The sequence below is a fragment of the Panulirus ornatus genome, chromosome 56, assembly GCF_036320965.1.
Source record: "Panulirus ornatus isolate Po-2019 chromosome 56, ASM3632096v1, whole genome shotgun sequence".
Lineage (NCBI taxonomy): Eukaryota > Metazoa > Arthropoda > Malacostraca > Decapoda > Palinuridae > Panulirus > Panulirus ornatus.
In genome coordinates, this window is record NC_092279.1 from 27158932 (window position 1) to 27180494 (window position 21563).

Here is a 21563-nt window from a genome sequence, read left to right on the forward strand (position 1 = left end):
ACTGACTCACTTCCCAAGCTCTCTCATCCCCAACAGACTTCATACTTGCCCCTCTTTCCAAAACTCTTGCATTCACCTCCCTAACAACCCCATCCATAAACAAATTAAACAACTATGGAGACATCACACACCCCTGCCGCAAACCTACATTCACTGAGAACCAATCACTTTCCTCTCTTCCTACACGTACACATGCCTTACATCCTCGATAAAAACTTTTCACTGCTTCTAACAACTTGCCTCCCACACCATATATTCTTAATACCTTCCACAGAGCATCTCTATCAACTCTATCATATGCCTTCTCCAGATCCATAAATGCTACATACAAATCCATTTGCTTTTCTAAGTATTTCTCACATACATTCTTCAAAGCAAACACCTGATCCACACATCCTCTACCACTTCTGAAACCACACTGCTCTTCCCCAATCTGGTGCTCTGTACATGCCTTCACCCTCTCAATCAATACCCTCCCATATAATTTGCCAGGAATACTCAACAAACTTATACCTCTGTAATTTGAGCACTCACTCTTATCCCCTTTGCCTTTGTACAATGGCACTATGCACGCATTCCGCCAATCCTCAGGCACCTCACCATGAGTCATACATACATTAAATAACCTTACCAACCAGTCAACAATACAGTCACCCCCTTTTTTAATAAATTCCACTTCAATACCATCCAAACCTGCTGCCTTGCCGGCTTTCATCTTCCGCAAAGCTTTTACTACCTCTTCTCTGTTTACCAACTCATTTTCCCTAACCCTCGCACTTTGCACACCACCTCGACCAAAACACCCTATATCTGCCACTCTATCATCAAACACATTCAACAAACCTTCAAAATACTCACTCCATCTCCTTCTCACATCACCACTACTTGTTATCACCTCCCCACTTGCGCCCTTCACTGAAGTTCCCATTTGCTCCCTTGTCTTATGCACTTTATTTACCTCCTTCCAGAACATCTTTTTATTCTCCCTAAAATTTAATGATACTCTCTCACCCCAACTCTCATTTGCCCTTTTTTTCACCTCTTGCACCTTTCTCTTGACCTCCTGTCTCTTTCTTTTATACGTCTCCCACTCAATTTCATTTTTTCCCTGCAAAAATCGTCCAAATGCCTCTCTCTTCTCTTTCACTAATACTCTTACTTCTTCATCCCACCACTCACTACCCTTTCTAATCAACCCACCTCCCACTCTTCTCATGCCACAAGCATCTTTTGCGCAATCCATCACTGATTCCCTAAATACATCCCATTCCTCCCCCACTCCCCTTACTTCCATTGTTCTCACCTTTTTCCATTCTGTACTCAGTCTCTCCTGGTACTTCCTCACACAAGTCTCCTTCCCAAGCTCACTTACTCTCACCACCCTCTTCACCCCAACATTCACTCTTCTTTTCTGAAAACCCATACAAATCTTCACCTTAGCCTCCACAAGATAATGATCAGACATCCCTCCAGTTGCACCTCTCAGCACATTAACATCCAAAAGTCTCTCTTTCGCGCGCCTGTCAATTATCACGTAATCCAATAACGCTCTCTGGCCATCTCTCTTACTTACATAAGTATACTTATGTATATCTCGCTTTTTAAACCAGGTATTCCCAATCATCAGTCCTTTTTCAGCACATAAATCTACAAGCTCTTCACCATTTCCATTTACAACACTGAACACCCCATGTATACCAATTATTCCCTCAACTGCCACATCACTCACCTAGAGGGGACGGGAGCGGGGGGCCAGAAATCCTCCCCTCCTTGTATTTTTTTTAACTTTCTAAAATGGGAAACAGAAGAAGGAGTCACGCGGGGAGTGCTCATCCTCCTCGAAGGCTCAGATTGGGGTGCCTAAATGTGTGTGGATGTAACCAAGATGTGAAAAAAGGAGAGATAGGTAGTATGTTTGAGGAAAGGAACCTGGATGTTTTGGCTCTGAGTGAAACGAAGCTCAAGGGTAAAGGGGAAGAGTGGTTTGGGAATGTCTTGGGAGTAAAGTCAGGGGTTAGTGAGAGGACAAGAGCAAGGGAAGGAGTAGCAGTACTCCTGAAACAGGAGTTGTGGAAGTATGTGATAGAATGTAAGAAAGTAAATTCTCGATTAATATGGGTAAAACTGAAAGTTGATGGAGAGAGATGGGTGATTATTGGTGCATATGCACCTGGGCATGAGAAGAAAGATCATGAGAAGGAAGTGTTTTGGGAGCAGCTGAATGAGTGTGTTAGTGGTTTTGATGCACGAGACCGGGTTATAGTGTTGGGTGATTTGAATAAATATATATATATATATATATATATATATATATATATATATATATATATATATATATATATATATATATATATATTTTTTTTTTTTTCTTTTATACTTTGTCGCTGTCTCCCGCGTTTGTGAGGTAGCGCAAGGAAACAGACGAAAGAAATGGCCCAACCCCCCCCATACACATGTACATACACACGTCCACACACGGAAATATACATACCTACACAGCTTTCCATGGTTTACCCCGGACGCTTCACATGCCTTGATTCAATCCACTGACAGTACGTCAACCCCTGTATACCACATCGCTCCAATTCACTCTATTCCTTGCCCTCCTTTCACCCTCCTGCATGTTCAGGCCCCGATCACACAAAATCCTTTTCACTCCATCTTTCCACCTCCAATTTGGTCTCCCTCTTCTCCTCGTTCCCTCCACCTCCGACACATATATCCTCTTGGTCAATCTTTCCTCACTCATTCTCTCCATGTGCCCAAACCATTTCAAAACACCCTCTTCTGCTCTCTCAACCACGCTCTTTTTATTTCCACACATCTCTCTTACACTTACGTTACTTACTCGATCAAACCACCTCACACCACACATTGTCCTCAAACATCTCATTTCCAGCACATCCATCCTCCTGCGCACAACTCTATCCATAGCCCACGCCTCGCAACCATACAACATTGTTGGAACTACTATTCCTTCAAACATACCCATTTTTGCTTTCCGGGATAATGTTCTCGACTTCCACACATTTTTCAAGGCTCCCAAAATTTTCGCCCCCTCCCCCACCCTATGATCCACTTCCGCTTCCATGGTTCCATCCGCTGACAGATCCACTCCCAGATATCTAAAACACTTCACTTCCTCCAGTTTTTCACCATTCAAACTCACCTCCCAATTGACTTGACCCTCAACCCTACTGTACCTAATAACCTTGCTCTTATTCACATTTACTCTTAACTTTCTTCTTCCACACACTTTACCAAACTCAGTCACCAGCTTCTGCAGTTTCTCACATGAATCCGCCACCAGCGCTGTATCATCAGCGAACAACAACTGACTCACTTCCCAAGCTCTCTCATCCCCAACAGACTTCATACTTGCCCCTCTTTCCAAGACTCTTGCATTTACCTCCCTAACAACCCCATCCATAAACAAATTAAACAACCATGGAGACATCACACACCCCTGCCGCAAACCTACATTCACTGAGAACCAATCACTTTCCTCTCTTCCTACACGTACACATGCCTTACATCCTCAATAAAAACTTTTCACTGCTTCTAACAACTTGCCTCCCACACCATATATTCTTAATACCTTCCACAGAGCATCTCTATCAACTCTATCATATGCCTTCTCCAGATCCATAAATGCTACATACAAATCCATTTGCTTTTCTAAGTATTTCTCACATACATTCTTCAAAGCAAACACCTGATCCACACATCCTCTACCACTTCTGAAACCACACTGCTCTTCCCCAATCTGATGCTCTGTACATGCCTTCACCCTCTCAATCAATACCCTCCCATATAATTTACCAGGAATACTCAACAAACTTATACCTCTGTAATTTGAGCACTCACTCTTATCCCCTTTGCCTTTGTACAATGGCACTATGCACGCATTCCGCCACTCCTCAGGCACCTCACCATGAGTCATACATACATTAAATAACCTTACCAACCAGTCAACAATACAGTCACCCCCTTTTTTAATAAATTCCACTGCAATACCATCCAAACCTGCTACCTTGCCGGCTTTCATCTTCCGCAAAGCTTTTACTACCTCTTCTCTGTTTACCAAATCATTTTCCCTAACCCTCTCACTTTGCACACCACCTCGACCCAAACACCCTATATCTGCCACTCTGTCATCAGACACATTCAACAAACCTTCAAAATACTCATTCCATCTCCTTCTCACATCACCACTACTTGTTATCACCTCCCCATTTACGCCCTTCACTGAAGTTCCCATTTGCTCCCTTGTCTTACGCACCCTATTTACCTCCTTCCAGAACATCTTTTTATTTTCCCTAAAATTTACTGATAGTCTCTCACCCCAACTCTCATTTGCCCTTTTTTTCACCTCTTGCACCTTTATATATATATATATATATATATATATATATATATATATATATATATATATATATATATATATATCCCTGGGGATAGGGGAGAAAGAATACTGCCTTTATTCATTCCCATTGCCACCCCGCCACACATGATATGACAACCCCCTCCCCCCACAAGTGGGCGAGGTAGAGCTATGACATGAAAACAAAGGCCACATTCAATCACACTCATTTTCTAGCTGTCATGTACAAAGCACCGAAAGCACAGCTCCCTTTCCACATCCAGGCCCCACACAACTTTCCATGGTTTACCCCAGATGCTTCACATGCCCTGATTCAATCCAGTCACAGCACATCGACCCCGGCGGCATACCACATCGTTCCAATTCACTCTATTCCTTGCATGCCATTCACCCTCCCGCATGTTCAAGTCCCGATTGCTCAAAATCTTTTTCACTCCATCCTTCCACCTCCAATTTGGTCTTCCACTTCTCCTCATTCTCTCCACCTCTGACACATATATCTTCTTTGTCAATCTTTCCTCACATATTTTCTCCATGTGGCCAAACCATTTCAAAACACCCTCTTCTGCTCTCTCAACCACACTCTTTTTATTACCACACATCTCTCTTACCCTTTATTACTTACTTCATCAAACCACCTCACACCACATATTGTCCTCAAACATCTCATTTCCAACACATCCATCCTCCTCCGCACAACTCTATCTATAGCCCACGCCTCACAACCATATAACATTATTGGAACCACTATTCCTTCAAAGATACCCATGTTTTTGCTTTCTGAGATAATGTTCTCACCTTCCACACATTTTTCAAAGCTGCCAGAACTTTCGTCCCCGCTCCACCTGGTGACTCACTTCCACTTCCATGGTTCTATTTCCTGCCAAATCCACTCCCAGATATCTAAGACACTTCACTTCCTCCATTCAAACTAAGTGCAAATGACTGGGAGATGTATAATAAAAGAAAGAGGCAGGAGGTCAAGAGAAAGGTGCAATAGGTGAAAAAGGGGCAAATGAAAGTTGGGGTGAGAGAGTATCATTAAATTTTAGGGAGAATATAAAAATGTTTTGGAAGGAGGTATGTAAAATATGTAAGACAAGAAAATAAATGGGAACATTGGCGAAGGGGGTTAATGGGGAGGTAATAACAAGTAGTGGTGATGTGAGAAGGAGATGGCGTGAGTATTTTGAAGGTTTGTTGAATGTGTTAGATGATAGAGTGGCAGATATAAGGTCTTTTAGTCGAGGTGGTGTGTGAAGTAAGAGGGTTAGGGAGAATGATTTGGTAAACAGAGAAGAGGTAGTGAAAGCATTGCGGAAGATGAAAGCTGGTAAGGCGGTGGCTTTGGATGGTATTGCAGTGACATTTTCTAAAAAAGAGGGTGACTGATGTTGACTGGTTGGTAAGGATATTTAATGTATGTATGACTCATGGTGAAGTACCTGAGAATTGGCAGAATGCATGCATAGTACCATTATACAAAGGCAAAGGGGATAAAGATGAGTGCTCAAATTACAGAGGTATAAGTTTATTGAGAATTCTGGGAAATTATATGGCAGGGTATCGATTGAGAGGGTGAAAGCATGTACAGAGCATAAGATTGGGGAAGAGCAGTGTGGTTTCAGAAGTGGTAGAGGATGAGTGGATCAGGTGGTTGCTTTGAAGAATGTATGTGAGAAATAGTTAGGAAAACAGATGGATTTATATGTAGCATTTATGGATCTGGAGAAGGCATATGATAGAGTTGACAGAGAAGCTCTTTGGAAGGTATTAAGAATATATGGTGTGGGAGGCAAGTTGCCAGAAGCAGTGAAAATTTTTTATCGAGGATGTAAGGCATGTGTACGAGTAGGAAGAGGAAACTGATTGGTTCTCAGCGAATGTTGGTTTGCGGCAGGGGTGCATGATGTCTCCATGGTTGTTTAATTTGTTTATGGATGGGGTTGTTAGGGAGGTGAATGCAAGAGTTTTGGAGAGAGGGGCAAGTATGCAGTCTGTTGTGGATGAGAGGGCTTGGGTAGTGAGTCAGTTGTTGTTCACTGATGATATAGTGCTGGTGGCTGATTCGGGTGAGAAACTGCAGAAGCTGGTGACTGACTTTGGTAAAGTGTGCGAAAAAAGAAAGCTGAGAGTAAATGTGAATAAGAGCAAGGTTATTAAGCATATTAGGGTTGAGGGACAAGTCAACTGGGAGGTAAGTTTGAATGGAGAAAAACTGGAGGAAGTAAAGTGTTTTAGATATCTGGGAGTGGATTTGGCAGCGGAGGGAACCATGGAAGCGGAAGTGAATCACAGGGTGGGGGAGGGGGCAAAAGTTCTGGGAGCATTGAAAAATGTGGGGAAGGTGAGAACATTAGCTTGATAAACAAAAATGGGTATGTTTGAAGATATAGTGGTTCCAACAATGTTATATGGTTGTGAGGCGTAGGCTATAGATAAGGTTGTGTGGAGGAGGGTGGATGTGTTGGAAATGAGATATTTGAGGACAATATATGGTGTGAAGTGGTTTGATCGAGTAAGAAATGAAAGGGTAAGAGAGATGTGTGGTAATAAAAAGAGTGTGGTTGAGAGAGCAGAAGAGGGTGTTTTGAAATGGTTTGGTCACATGGAGAGAATGAGTGAGGAAAGATTGACAAAAAGGATATATGTGTCAGAGGTGGAGGGAACGAAAAGAAGTGGGAGACCAAACTGGAGGTGGAAAGATGGAGTGAAAAAGATTCTGAGTGATCGGGGCCTGAACATACAGGAGGGTGAAAGGCGGGCAAGGAATAGAGTGAATTGGAACGATGTGGTATACCGGGGTCGACGTGCTGTCAATGGATTGAACTAGGGCATGTGAAGCATCTGGGGTAAACCATGGAAAGTTCAGTGGGGCCTGGAAGTGGAAAGGGATCTGTGGTTTCGGTGCATCATTACATGACAGCTACAGACTGAGTGTGAACAAATGTGGCCTTTGTTGTCTTTTCCTAGTACTACCTCCTGCACATGAGGGGGGAGGGTTTTTTTATTTCATGTGTGGTGGGGTGGCAATGGGAATGAATAACGGCAGACAGTATGAATTATGTACATGTGTATATATGTATGTGTTTGTGTGTGTATATATATTTATACCTTGAGATGTATAGGTATGTATATTTGCGTGTATGGATGTGTATGTATATACATGTGTATGTGGGTGGGTTGGACCATTTCTTTCGACTGTTTCCTTGTGCTACCTCGCTAACGCGGGAGACAGCGACAAAGCAAGATAAATAAATAAATAGATAATAATACATATTATCCCTGGGGATAGGAGCGAAAGTATACTTTCCACACATTCCTCACATGTTGTAGAAGGCGACTAAAGGGGACGGGAGCGAGGGGCTGGAAACCCTCCCCTCCTTGTATTTTAACTTTATAAAAGGGGAAACAGAAGAAGGAGTCACGCGGGGAATGCTCATCCTCCTCAAAGCTTTTACTACCCCTTCTCTGTTTACTAAATCATTTTTCCTAACCCTCTCACTCTGCACACCACCTCGATCAAAACACCCTATATCTGCCACTCTATCATCAAACACATTCAACAAACCTTCAAAATACTCACTCCATCTCCTTCTCACATCACCACTACTTGTTATCACCTCCCCATTAGCATCCTTCACTAAAGTTCCCATTTGTTCCCTTGTCTTACACACTTCATTTACCTCCTTCCAAAACATCTTTTTATTCTCCCTAAAATTTAAAGACACTCTCTCACCCCAACTCTCATTTGCCCTCTTTCTCTCCTCTTGCACCTTTCTCTTGACCTCCTTCTTTTATACATCTCCCACTCATTTGCATTAATTCCCTGCAAAAATCGTCCAAATGCCTCTTTCTTCTCTTTCACTAATAATCTTACTTCTTCATCCCACCACTCACTATCCTTTCTAATATGCCCACCTCCCACGCTTTTCAAGCCATAAGCATCTTTTGCGGAAGCCATCACTGCTTCCCTAAATACATCCCATTCCAACCCCCACTCCCCTTACCTCCTTTGTTCTCACCTTTTTCCATTCTGTACTCAGTCTCTCCTGGTACTTCCTCACACAAGTCTCCTTCCTAAGCTCACTTACTCTCACCACTCTTTTCACCCTAACATTCTCTCTTCTTTTCTGAAAACCTCTACAAATCTTCACCTTTGCCTCCACAAGATAATGATCAGACATCCCTCCAGTTGCACCTCTCAGCACATTAACATCCAAAAGTCTCTCTTTCGCGCGCCTATCAATTAACACTTAATCCAATGACGCTCTCTGGCCATCTCTCCTACTTACGTATGTATACTTATGTGTATCTCTCTTTTTAAACCAGGTATTCCCAATCACCAGTCCTTTTTCAGCACATAAATCTACAAGCTTTTCACCATTTCCATTTACAACTCTGAACACCCCATGTACACCAATTATTCCCTCAACTGCCACATTACTCACCTTTGCATTCAAATCACCCATCACTATAACCCGGTCTCGTGCATCAAAAGTACTAACACACTCACTCAGCTGCTCCCAAAACACTTGCCTCTCATGATCTTTCTTCTCATGCCCAGGTGCATATGCACCAATAATCACCCACCTGTCTCCATCCACTTTCAGTTTTACCCATATCAATCAAGAGTTTACTTTCTTACACTCTATCACATGCTCCCACCACTCCTGTTTCAGGAGTAGTGTTACTCCTTCCCTTGCTCTTGTCCTCTCACTAACCCCTAACTTTGCTCCCAAGACATTTCCAAACCACTCTTCCCCTTTACCCTTGAGCTTTGTTTCACTCAGAGCCAAAACATCCAGGTTGCTTTCCTCAAACATATTACCTATGTCTCCTTTTTTCTCATCTTGGTTACATCCACACTCATTTAGACACCCCAATCTGAGCCTTCGAGGAGGATGAGCACTCCCTGCGTGACTCCTTCTGTTTCCCATTTTAGAAAGTCAAAATACAAGGAGGGGAGGGTTTCCAGCCCCCCCGATCCCGTCCCCTTTAGTCGCCTTTTTATTCTCCTTAAAATTTAATGATACTCTCTCATCTCAACTCTCATTTTGCCCTCTTTTTCAACCCTTGCAACTTCCTCTTGACATCCTGCTGCTTTCTTTTACACATCTCCCGGTCATTTGCACTCCTTCCTTGTAAGAATCATCCAAACACCTCTTTTTTCCTCTTTCACTAATAACTTTACTTCATCCCACCATTCAGTACCCTTTCTAATCTCCCCACCTCCCACTTTTCTCATGCCACATGCATCTTTTGCACATGCCATCACTGCTTCCCTAAATACATCCCATCCCTCACCCACTTCACTCATGTCATTTGCTCTAAACTTTTGCCATTCTACACTCAATCTTCCCTGGTACTTCCTCACACATGTGTCCTTTCCAAGCTCACTTACTCTCACCACCCTCTTCTCCCCAAACATTCTATTTGCTTTTTTGAAAAACTCTACAAATCTTCACCTTTGCCTCCACAATATAGGGATCAGAGATCTATCCACCTGCCCCTCTCAGCACATTAACATCCAAAATTCTTTCTTTGCACACCTATCAATTAACACATAATCCAATAATGCCCTTTGACTATCTTTCCTACTCACATACATATACTTATGTGAATCTCTCTTTTTAAACTGGGCCTTCCCAATGACCAGTCTTTTTTCAGCACACAAATCCACAAGCTCTTCACTATTTCCATTCACAACACTGAATACCCCATGTATACCAATTATACCCTCAACTGCCACATTACTCACCTTTACATTTGAATCACCCATCACTAAAACCTGGTCTAGTGCATCAAAGCTGTTGACACACTCACTCAGCTGCTCCCAAAACTCTTGCCTCTCATGATCTTTCTTCTCATGACCAGGTGCATAAGAAGCAATAATCATGCATCTCTCTCCATTCACTTTCAGTTTTACTGGCATCTTACACTTACAACTTTCTTACACTCTATCACACACTCCCAGAACTCCTGCTTCAGGAGTAGTGCCACTCCTTCCTTAGCTCTTGTCCTCTCACCAACCCCTGACTTTACTCTCAAGACTTTCCCAAACCAGTCTCCCCTTTACACTTGAGGTTCATTTCACTCAGAGCCAAAACATCCAGGTTCCTTTCCTCAAACATACTACCTATCTCTCCTTTCTTCTCACCTTTGTTAGACCCACACACATTCAGACACCCCAATATGAGCATTTGAGGAGGATGAGCACTCTCTGCATGACTGTTTCTTCCGTTTCCCCTTTTAGAAATTGAAATACAGGGACAGGAGAGTTTCCAGCCCCATGCTCCTGCCCCCTTTAATCGCCTTCTATGACACGCAGGAAATACATGGGAAGAATTCTTTCTCCCCATCCCTTTATATACATTTATTCATTTTCTTATCATTATGATATTTGATAGCCATTTCCCACATCAGCAAGGAAGCAGCAGGAAACAGATGAAGAAAGACCCATCCACTTATATGCACACATATTTACATACTTTTTTTTTTTTTTTTTTTTTTATACTTTGTCGCTGTCTCCCGCGTCTGCGAGGTAGCGCAAGGAAACAGACGAAAGAAATGGCCCAACCCCCCCCCCCCCCATACACATGTACATACACATGTCCACACACGTGTATACATACCTACACAGCTTTCCATGGTCCACCCCAGACGCCTCACATGCCTTGATTCACTCCACTGACAGCATGTCAACCCCTGTATACCACATCGCTCCAATTCACTCTATTCCTTGCCCTCCTTACACCCTCCTGCATGTTCAGGCCCCGATCACACAAAATCTTTTTCACTCCATCTTTCCACCTCCAATTTGGTCTCCCTCTTCTCCTCGTTCCCTCCACCTCCGACACATATATCCTCTTGGTCAATCTTTCCTCACTCATTCTCTCCATGTGCCCAAACCATTTCAAAACACCCTCTTCTGCTCTCTCAACCACGCTCTTTTTATTTCCACACATCTCTCTTACCCTTACGTTACTTACTCGATCAAACCACCTCACACCACACATTGTCCTCAAACATCTCATTTCCAGCACATCCATCCTCCTGCGCACAACTCTATCCATAGCCCACGCCTCGCAACCATACAACATTGTTGGAACCACTATTCCTTCAAACATACCCATTTTTGCTTTCCGAGATAATGTTCTCGACTTCCACACATTTTTCAAGGCTCCCAAAATTTTCGCCCCCTCCCCCACCCTATGATCCACTTCCGCTTCCATGGTTCCATCCGCTGACAGATCCACTCCCAGATATCTAAAACACTTCACTTCCTCCAGTTTTTCTCCATTCAAACTTACCTCCCAATTGACTTGACCCTCAACCCTACTGTACCTAATAACCTTGCTCTTATTCACATTTACTCTTAACTTTCTTCTTCCACACACTTTACCAAACTCAGTCACCAGCTTCTGCAGTTTCTCACATGAATCAGCCACCAGCGCTGTATCATCAGCGAACAACAACTGACTCACTTCCCAGGCTCTCTCATCCCCAACAGACTTCATACTTGCCCCTCTTTCCAGGACTCTTGCATTCACCTCCCTAACAACCCCATCCATAAACAAATTAAACAACCATGGAGACATCACACACCCCTGCCGCAAACCTACATTCACTGAGAACCAATCACTTTCCTCTCTTCCTACACGTACACATGCCTTACATCCTCGATAAAAACTTTTCACTGCTTCTAACAACTTGCCTCCCACACCATATATTCTTAATACCTTCCACAGAGCATCTCTATCAACTCTATCATATGCCTTCTCCAGATCCATAAATGCTACATACAAATCCATTTGCTTTTCTAAGTATTTCTCACATACATTCTTCAAAGCAAACACCTGATCCACACATCCTCTACCACTTCTGAAACCGCACTGCTCTTCCCCAATCTGATGCTCTGTACATGCCTTCACCCTCTCAATCAATACCCTCCCATATAATTTACCAGGAATACTCAACAAACTTATACCTCTGTAATTTGAGCACTCACTCTTATCCCCTTTGCCTTTGTACAATGGCACTATGCACGCATTCCGCCAATCCTCAGGCACCTCACCATGAGTCATACATACATTAAATAACCTTACCAACCAGTCAACAATACAGTCACCCCCTTTTTTAATAAATTCCACTGCAATACCATCCAAACCTGCTGCCTTGCCGGCTTTCATCTTCCGCAAAGCTTTTACTACCTCTTCTCTGTTTACCAAATCATTTTCCCTAACCCTCTCACTTTGCACACCACCTCGACCAAAACACCCTATATCTGCCACTCTGTCATCAGACACATTCAACAAACCTTCAAAATACTCATTCCATCTCCTTCTCACATCACCACTACTTGTTATCACCTCCCCATTTACGCCCTTCACTGAAGTTCCCATTTGCTCCCTTGTCTTACGCACCCTATTTACCTCCTTCCAGAACATCTTTTTATTCTCCCTAAAATTTACTGATAGTCTCTCACCCCAACTCTCATTTGCCCTTTTTTTCACCTCTTGCACCTTTCTCTTGACCTCCTGTCTCTTTCTTTTATACTTCTCCCACTCAATTGCATTTTTTCCCTGCAAAAATCGTCCAAATGCCTCTCTCTTCTCTTTCACTAATACTCTTACTTCTTCATCCCACCACTCACTACCCTTTCTAGTCTGCCCACCTCCCAATGCTTCTCATGCCACAAGCATCTTTTGCGCAATCCATCACTGATTCCCTAAATACATCCCATTCCAACCCCCACTCCCCTTACCTCCTTTGTTCTCACCTTTTTCCATTCTGTACTCAGTCTCTCCTGGTACTTCCTCACACAAGTCTCCTTCCTAAGCTCACTTACTCTCACCACTCTTTTCACCCTAACATTCTCTCTCTTTTCTGAAAACCTCTACAAATCTTCACCTTTGCCTCCACAAGATAATGATCAGACATCCCTCCAGTTGCACCTCTCAGCACATTAACATCCAAAAGTCTCTCTTTCGCGCGCCTATCAATTAACACATAATCCAATAACGCTCTCTGGCCATCTCTCCTACTTACGTATGTATACTTATGTGTATCTCTCTTTTTAAACCAGGTATTCCCAATCACCAGTCCTTTTTCAGCACATAAATCTACAAGCTTTTCACCATTTCCATTTACAACTCTGAACACCCCATGTACACCAATTATTCCCTCAACTGCCACATTACTCACCTTTGCATTCAAATCACCCATCACTATAACCCGGTCTCGTGCATCAAAAGTACTAACACACTCAATAAGCTGCTCCCATAACACTTCCCTCTCATGATCTTTCTTCTCATGCCCAGGTGCATATGCACCAATAATCACCCACCTGTCTCCATCCACTTTCAGTTTTACCCATATCAATCAAGAGTTTACTTTCTTACACTCTATCACATGCTCCCACCACTCCTGTTTCAGGAGTAGTGTTACTCCTTCCCTTGCTCTTGTCCTCTCACTAACCCCTAACTTTGCTCCCAAGACATTTCCAAACCACTCTTCCCCTTTACCCTTGAGCTTTGTTTCACTCAGAGCCAAAACATCCAGGTTGCTTTCCTCAAACATATTACCTATGTCTCCTTTTTTCTCATCTTGGTTACATCCACACTCATTTAGACACCCCAATCTGAGCCTTCGAGGAGGATGAGCACTCCCTGCGTGACTCCTTCTGTTTCCCATTTTAGAAAGTCAAAATACAAGGAGGGGAGGGTTTCCAGCCCCCCCGATCCCGTCCCCTTTAGTCGCCTTTTTATTCTCCTTAAAATTTAATGATACTCTCTCATCTCAACTCTCATTTTGCCCTCTTTTTCAACCCTTGCAACTTCCTCTTGACATCCTGCTGCTTTCTTTTACACATCTCCCGGTCATTTGCACTCCTTCCTTGTAAGAATCATCCAAACACCTCTTTTTTCCTCTTTCACTAATAACTTTACTTCATCCCACCATTCAGTACCCTTTCTAATCTCCCCACCTCCCACTTTTCTCATGCCACATGCATCTTTTGCACATGCCATCACTGCTTCCCTAAATACATCCCATCCCTCACCCACTTCACTCATGTCATTTGCTCTAAACTTTTGCCATTCTACACTCAATCTTCCCTGGTACTTCCTCACACATGTGTCCTTTCCAAGCTCACTTACTCTCACCACCCTCTTCTCCCCAAACATTCTATTTGCTTTTTTGAAAAACTCTACAAATCTTCACCTTTGCCTCCACAATATAGGGATCAGAGATCTATCCACCTGCCCCTCTCAGCACATTAACATCCAAAATTCTTTCTTTGCACACCTATCAATTAACACATAATCCAATAATGCCCTTTGACTATCTTTCCTACTCACATACATATACTTATGTGAATCTCTCTTTTTAAACTGGGCCTTCCCAATGACCAGTCTTTTTTCAGCACACAAATCCACAAGCTCTTCACTATTTCCATTCACAACACTGAATACCCCATGTATACCAATTATACCCTCAACTGCCACATTACTCACCTTTACATTTGAATCACCCATCACTAAAACCTGGTCTAGTGCATCAAAGCTGTTGACACACTCACTCAGCTGCTCCCAAAACTCTTGCCTCTCATGATCTTTCTTCTCATGACCAGGTGCATAAGAAGCAATAATCATGCATCTCTCTCCATTCACTTTCAGTTTTACTGGCATCTTACACTTACAACTTTCTTACACTCTATCACACACTCCCAGAACTCCTGCTTCAGGAGTAGTGCCACTCCTTCCTTAGCTCTTGTCCTCTCACCAACCCCTGACTTTACTCTCAAGACTTTCCCAAACCAGTCTCCCCTTTACACTTGAGGTTCATTTCACTCAGAGCCAAAACATCCAGGTTCCTTTCCTCAAACATACTACCTATCTCTCCTTTCTTCTCACCTTTGTTAGACCCACACACATTCAGACACCCCAATATGAGCATTTGAGGAGGATGAGCACTCTCTGCATGACTGTTTCTTCCGTTTCCCCTTTTAGAAATTGAAATACAGGGACAGGAGAGTTTCCAGCCCCATGCTCCTGCCCCCTTTAATCGCCTTCTATGACACGCAGGAAATACATGGGAAGAATTCTTTCTCCCCATCCCTTTATATACATTTATTCATTTTCTTATCATTATGATATTTGATAGCCATTTCCCACATCAGCAAGGAAGCAGCAGGAAACAGATGAAGAAAGACCCATCCACTTATATACACACATATTTACATACTTTTTTTTTTTTTTTTTTTTTTTATACTTTGTCGCTGTCTCCCGCGTCTGCGAGGTAGCGCAAGGAAACAGACGAAAGAAATGGCCCAACCCCCCCCCCCCCATACACATGTACATACACATGTCCACACACGTGTATACATACCTACACAGCTTTCCATGGTCCACCCCAGACGCCTCACATGCCTTGATTCACTCCACTGACAGCATGTCAACCCCTGTATACCACATCGCTCCAATTCACTCTATTCCTTGCCCTCCTTACACCCTCCTGCATGTTCAGGCCCCGATCACACAAAATCTTTTTCACTCCATCTTTCCACCTCCAATTTGGTCTCCCTCTTCTCCTCGTTCCCTCCACCTCCGACACATATATCCTCTTGGTCAATCTTTCCTCACTCATTCTCTCCATGTGCCCAAACCATTTCAAAACACCCTCTTCTGCTCTCTCAACCACGCTCTTTTTATTTCCACACATCTCTCTTACCCTTACGTTACTTACTCGATCAAACCACCTCACACCACACATTGTCCTCAAACATCTCATTTCCAGCACATCCATCCTCCTGCGCACAACTCTATCCATAGCCCACGCCTCGCAACCATACAACATTGTTGGAACCACTATTCCTTCAAACATACCCATTTTTGCTTTCCGAGATAATGTTCTCGACTTCCACACATTTTTCAAGGCTCCCAAAATTTTCGCCCCCTCCCCCACCCTATGATCCACTTCCGCTTCCATGGTTCCATCCGCTGACAGATCCACTCCCAGATATCTAAAACACTTCACTTCCTCCAGTTTTTCTCCATTCAAACTTACCTCCCAATTGACTTGACCCTCAACCCTACTGTACCTAATAACCTTGCTCTTATTCACATTTACTCTTAACTTTCTTCTTCCACACACTTTACCAAACTCAGTCACCAGCTTCTGCAGTTTCTCACATGAATCAGCCACCAGCGCTGTATCATCAGCGAACAACAACTGACTCACTTCCCAGGCTCTCTCATCCCCAACAGACTTCATACTTGCCCCTCTTTCCAGGACTCTTGCATTCACCTCCCTAACAACCCCATCCATAAACAAATTAAACAACCATGGAGACATCACACACCCCTGCCGCAAACCTACATTCACTGAGAACCAATCACTTTCCTCTCTTCCTACACGTACACATGCCTTACATCCTCGATAAAAACTTTTCACTGCTTCTAACAACTTGCCTCCCACACCATATATTCTTAATACCTTCCACAGAGCATCTCTATCAACTCTATCATATGCCTTCTCCAGATCCATAAATGCTACATACAAATCCATTTGCTTTTCTAAGTATTTCTCACATACATTCTTCAAAGCAAACACCTGATCCACACATCCTCTACCACTTCTGAAACCGCACTGCTCTTCCCCAATCTGATGCTCTGTACATGCCTTCACCCTCTCAATCAATACCCTCCCATATAATTTACCAGGAATACTCAACAAACTTATACCTCTGTAATTTGAGCACTCACTCTTATCCCCTTTGCCTTTGTACAATGGCACTATGCACGCATTCCGCCAATCCTCAGGCACCTCACCATGAGTCATACATACATTAAATAACCTTACCAACCAGTCAACAATACAGTCACCCCCTTTTTTAATAAATTCCACTGCAATACCATCCAAACCTGCTGCCTTGCCGGCTTTCATCTTCCGCAAAGCTTTTACTACCTCTTCTCTGTTTACCAAATCATTTTCCCTAACCCTCTCACTTTGCACACCACCTCGACCAAAACACCCTATATCTGCCACTCTGTCATCAGACACATTCAACAAACCTTCAAAATACTCATTCCATCTCCTTCTCACATCACCACTACTTGTTATCACCTCCCCATTTACGCCCTTCACTGAAGTTCCCATTTGCTCCCTTGTCTTACGCACCCTATTTACCTCCTTCCAGAACATCTTTTTATTCTCCCTAAAATTTACTGATAGTCTCTCACCCCAACTCTCATTTGCCCTTTTTTTCACCTCTTGCACCTTTCTCTTGACCTCCTGTCTCTTTCTTTTATACTTCTCCCACTCAATTGCATTTTTTCCCTGCAAAAATCGTCCAAATGCCTCTCTCTTCTCTTTCACTAATACTCTTACTTCTTCATCCCACCACTCACTACCCTTTCTAAACAGCCCACCTCCCACTCTTCTCATGCCACAAGCATCTTTTGCGCAATCCATCACTGATTCCCTAAATACATCCCATTCCTCCCCCACTCCCCTTACTTCCATTGTTCTCACCTTTTTCCATTCTGTACACAGTCTCTCCTGGTACTTCCCCACACAGGTCTCCTTCCCAAGCTCACTTATTCTCACCACCTTCTTCACCCCAACATTCACTCCTCTTTTCTGAAAACCCATACTAATCTTCACCTTAGCCTCCACAAGATAATGATCAGACAACCCTCCAGTTGCACCTCTCAGCACATTAACATCCAAAAGTCTCTCTTTCGCACGCCTGTCAATTAACACGTAATCCAATAACGCTCTCTGGCCATCTCTCCTACTTACATAAGTATACTTATGTATATCTCGCTTTTTAAACCAGGTATTCCCAATCATCAGTCCTTTTTCAGCACATAAATCTACAAGCTCTTCACCATTTCCATTTACAACACTGAACACCCCATGCATACCAATTATTCCCTCAACTGCCACATACACGTCCAATATATACATATACATAAATATACATATACATATATATACATGTACATATTCATACTTGCTTGCCTTCATTCATTCCAAGCACCACCCCGCCTCACAGAAAAAAGTATCGCACACCTTGCATCAGCAAGGTAGTGCCAGAAAACAGACAAAAAAGGCCACATTCATTTACACTCAGTCCCTAGCTGTCATGTGTAACTAAGAGAGCCAAAGAGGGTGTACAACAGCTTCTGTAGTTCTTCACTCAAATCAGTGACCAGCATAACACAATTTACTTACCTCAGACAGACAGACAGACAGACAGACAGAAACACACACACCTCTCTTGAAAGAATGCAGACCTGCCTCACTCTCCAAGATCCTTGCATTAATTTCCCTAAACATCCCATTAATAAACAAATTAAAGAGCCTTTGAGACATCAAAAATCACTGCCACATACCCACCTTCAAGCTTTCCTTCATGTACATGTCAAATATTCAGCTGATAAAATTTTTTCACTGTTTCTAGCAACTTCCACAAAGCATCTCTAGCTACCTTCCACAAAGCATCTCTAGCTACCTTCCACAAAGCATCTCTAACAAACTTTATTGTATGTTCTCTGTAGATCCATAAATGTCATATACAAATCACTCTGTTTCTCTTAGTATTTCTCAAACAAACACACTCATCAAAGCAAAAACCTGATTAAGACATTTTCTATTACTCCTGAAACAATAACCACATTGTGTCTTCCTATTCTGATGGTCTGTGCATGCTATCCCCTCTCAATCACCACTGTATCATATAACTTACCAAGTACACTCAAGAAACAGTACATCTCAGTAATATGAACATTTACCATATATATTGGCACTTATCATGCATTCTGCCAATCTTAAGGCACCTAACCATGAACCAAACATACATACAAAAAAACCCTAACCAACCACTCAATAGCACAGTCACCTTGTTTCTCAAGAAATTCACATTACCAGCACTCACATTAACAGCACTCTCAAAGAAAAAAATAATAATAATGACATACTGTTCATTTCACTCCTCATAACATTATTACCCATATGGAACCACAGAGTTAATCATTTTACTACTTAGACTTTAAACTTAATGCTGGTTTTAATCAATAAATCTTCTTGAAATATTTAAAAACACATTTAATGATAACTTTTAACACCTGGAACAGGGGAACTATGCATGAAACATAAAAGATATCAATCTGTTATTTACCTGAGACTGGAGAGGATCTTGATAAAATCTTTGATGTCGTTTCTCGCTGTACATAAACCTTACTAGGGCCTGATCTGGTTGATGAACTATAAAGAAAAAAAGTAAGTAACTAGACTGAGGATTGGTACAATAGTGAGAAAATGTTTACTGTTAAAAACAGCAGATGCATGTTTCTTGAAATCATACTGAACTTACATTTACATGGGAAGCAGAGAAAAGAGAGGGAACAGGAAGATGGAGAGAAGACATGGGAAGGAAGAGGGAAATATATATATGTAGTATGTTATGGAACCACAGGTTCTTTTGGGGATTGTGAAGCTTCAAGGCCATTCTCCATATGGGGATGGGGCAAGTTAGGCTCCTTTTCAAAGGGAAGATCCTTAATGACACAATACTCCATCTAAACATCAATGGTACAGCCTCATTGAAGGTAGCTTCTTGCTTGTAGTGTTACCAAGTGAAGATGGAGTCTAGAAACACCACCACATATCAGTGCTGTCATCAGTATCCAAAGTCCTCAAAACAGGGATCCGTATAAGAGTTAATCGACATATCCCACTCTCACCCACTATAAACTCAATCACTCCACTATCATATAATAGTAGTTCAAACCTCCTTACTCAAAACTCACAAAATGTGGTTAGATATCTTCAAAACTGGCCACAAAGCCAGGCACTCACAGAGAATTCATCTCCAAAATCCTCAAGCTCTAACATAGAGTTCCTCAAGAAGTAGTCTTATTTTCAAACATCTTCAGTCTCTCCCAAAACAGTCTCCCCTCCTAGCAAACTGCATTATGTAAATCCTCTTATACATAGATGACTTCTCAAATATAACACGGTACTTAACACCACACAAACAACACTACACCATCCAACTAAAACAATGACTTGTTCAAAAAACAAAACATATGCATCTCCACAACAGAAAAACATCATTATCTCTGACAGGCATGAATCCAAATTGCATCCTCCCATAACCCAAAATGAGAATCCACTCTTACTTAAAAATGCACATGCTATGCCATGCCTCATATACAATGCATATAATATTCACTCCCCACATGACTAACACTGATGCAAAGGTCATAAACAAATTAAATGCCTTCAGGACACTCACCAGCACCAGTTTCAAACAAGAAAAAGATTCAGTAATCTAATAAATAATCTATCCAATTCCACTGTAACCTATGCCTCACCCGCCTAGTCATCCGACCTTTCAAAAGCAAACATAAAACTGCAAACCACAGAAAACAGAGCACTCAGAAAAGTTACCACCTGCTTAGGAACCACAAATACTAAGTATCAACACAAGAAACCCAAAATTTCTTGCGTAAAATCTAAACTCAAAATGCATGGCTGCCAGTTATACTAAAAAAAACCTCTCCTCTCCTCCCTCAAAAACCACAACAGTGACAAAAACATTCACATAGTAATGACTCACAAGCACTAAATACCCCTAAGCCAACCAAATCTTAAACTTTAATACAACAGATATAAATACATCTGAAACAAAACTCCCCTAACATGTGCAAGTTACAATATTTTGTTTTCATTCTGGAAACCACCAAACTCTACAATACTACCAACACTGACTCTGCATATCACAAGACCCTTCATGTCCAAGATGCAGCTTTTGGATTGAAGACTCTACACTTACTTCTTCAAGTGTACTATTGTTGCCCTACAAAGACAATCACACTGTACTTCCTGACCTCTGTTCCCACCCTGTGGATGTGTTTAGCTTCATAATGCCATGTATCATTGGAGGGTTCCTGAATCAGGAAGGTAAATTCAGGTATACATAATCTCATATCTTTTGTAATTGTTGAGAATCCACAATCCAAAATTCAGAAAACTGAAAAGCACCAAAAACCGAAAGTACACTTCCCATGCAATACAGGTCTCACCTAACAGGCCCAATCTTTGGCCCACAAGCCAGTTGTATGTCAGCACCTACATTAATCTCTGATATCTCTGTGCATCTTTTTTT

The 21563-nt window shown here is 42.3% G+C and overlaps 1 protein-coding gene across 1 annotated transcript in view; it reads right to left on the reverse strand.

Moving 5' to 3' along the window:
• Positions 1–21563, reverse strand: part of LOC139766039 (spatacsin) — a 526943-nt gene that overhangs the window by 96927 nt on the left and 408453 nt on the right. The window contains exon 26 of the mRNA XM_071694164.1: positions 19572–19657. Within this exon, the coding sequence (XP_071550265.1) occupies positions 19572–19657 (86 nt within the window). The remainder of the gene's footprint in view (positions 1–19571; positions 19658–21563) is intronic.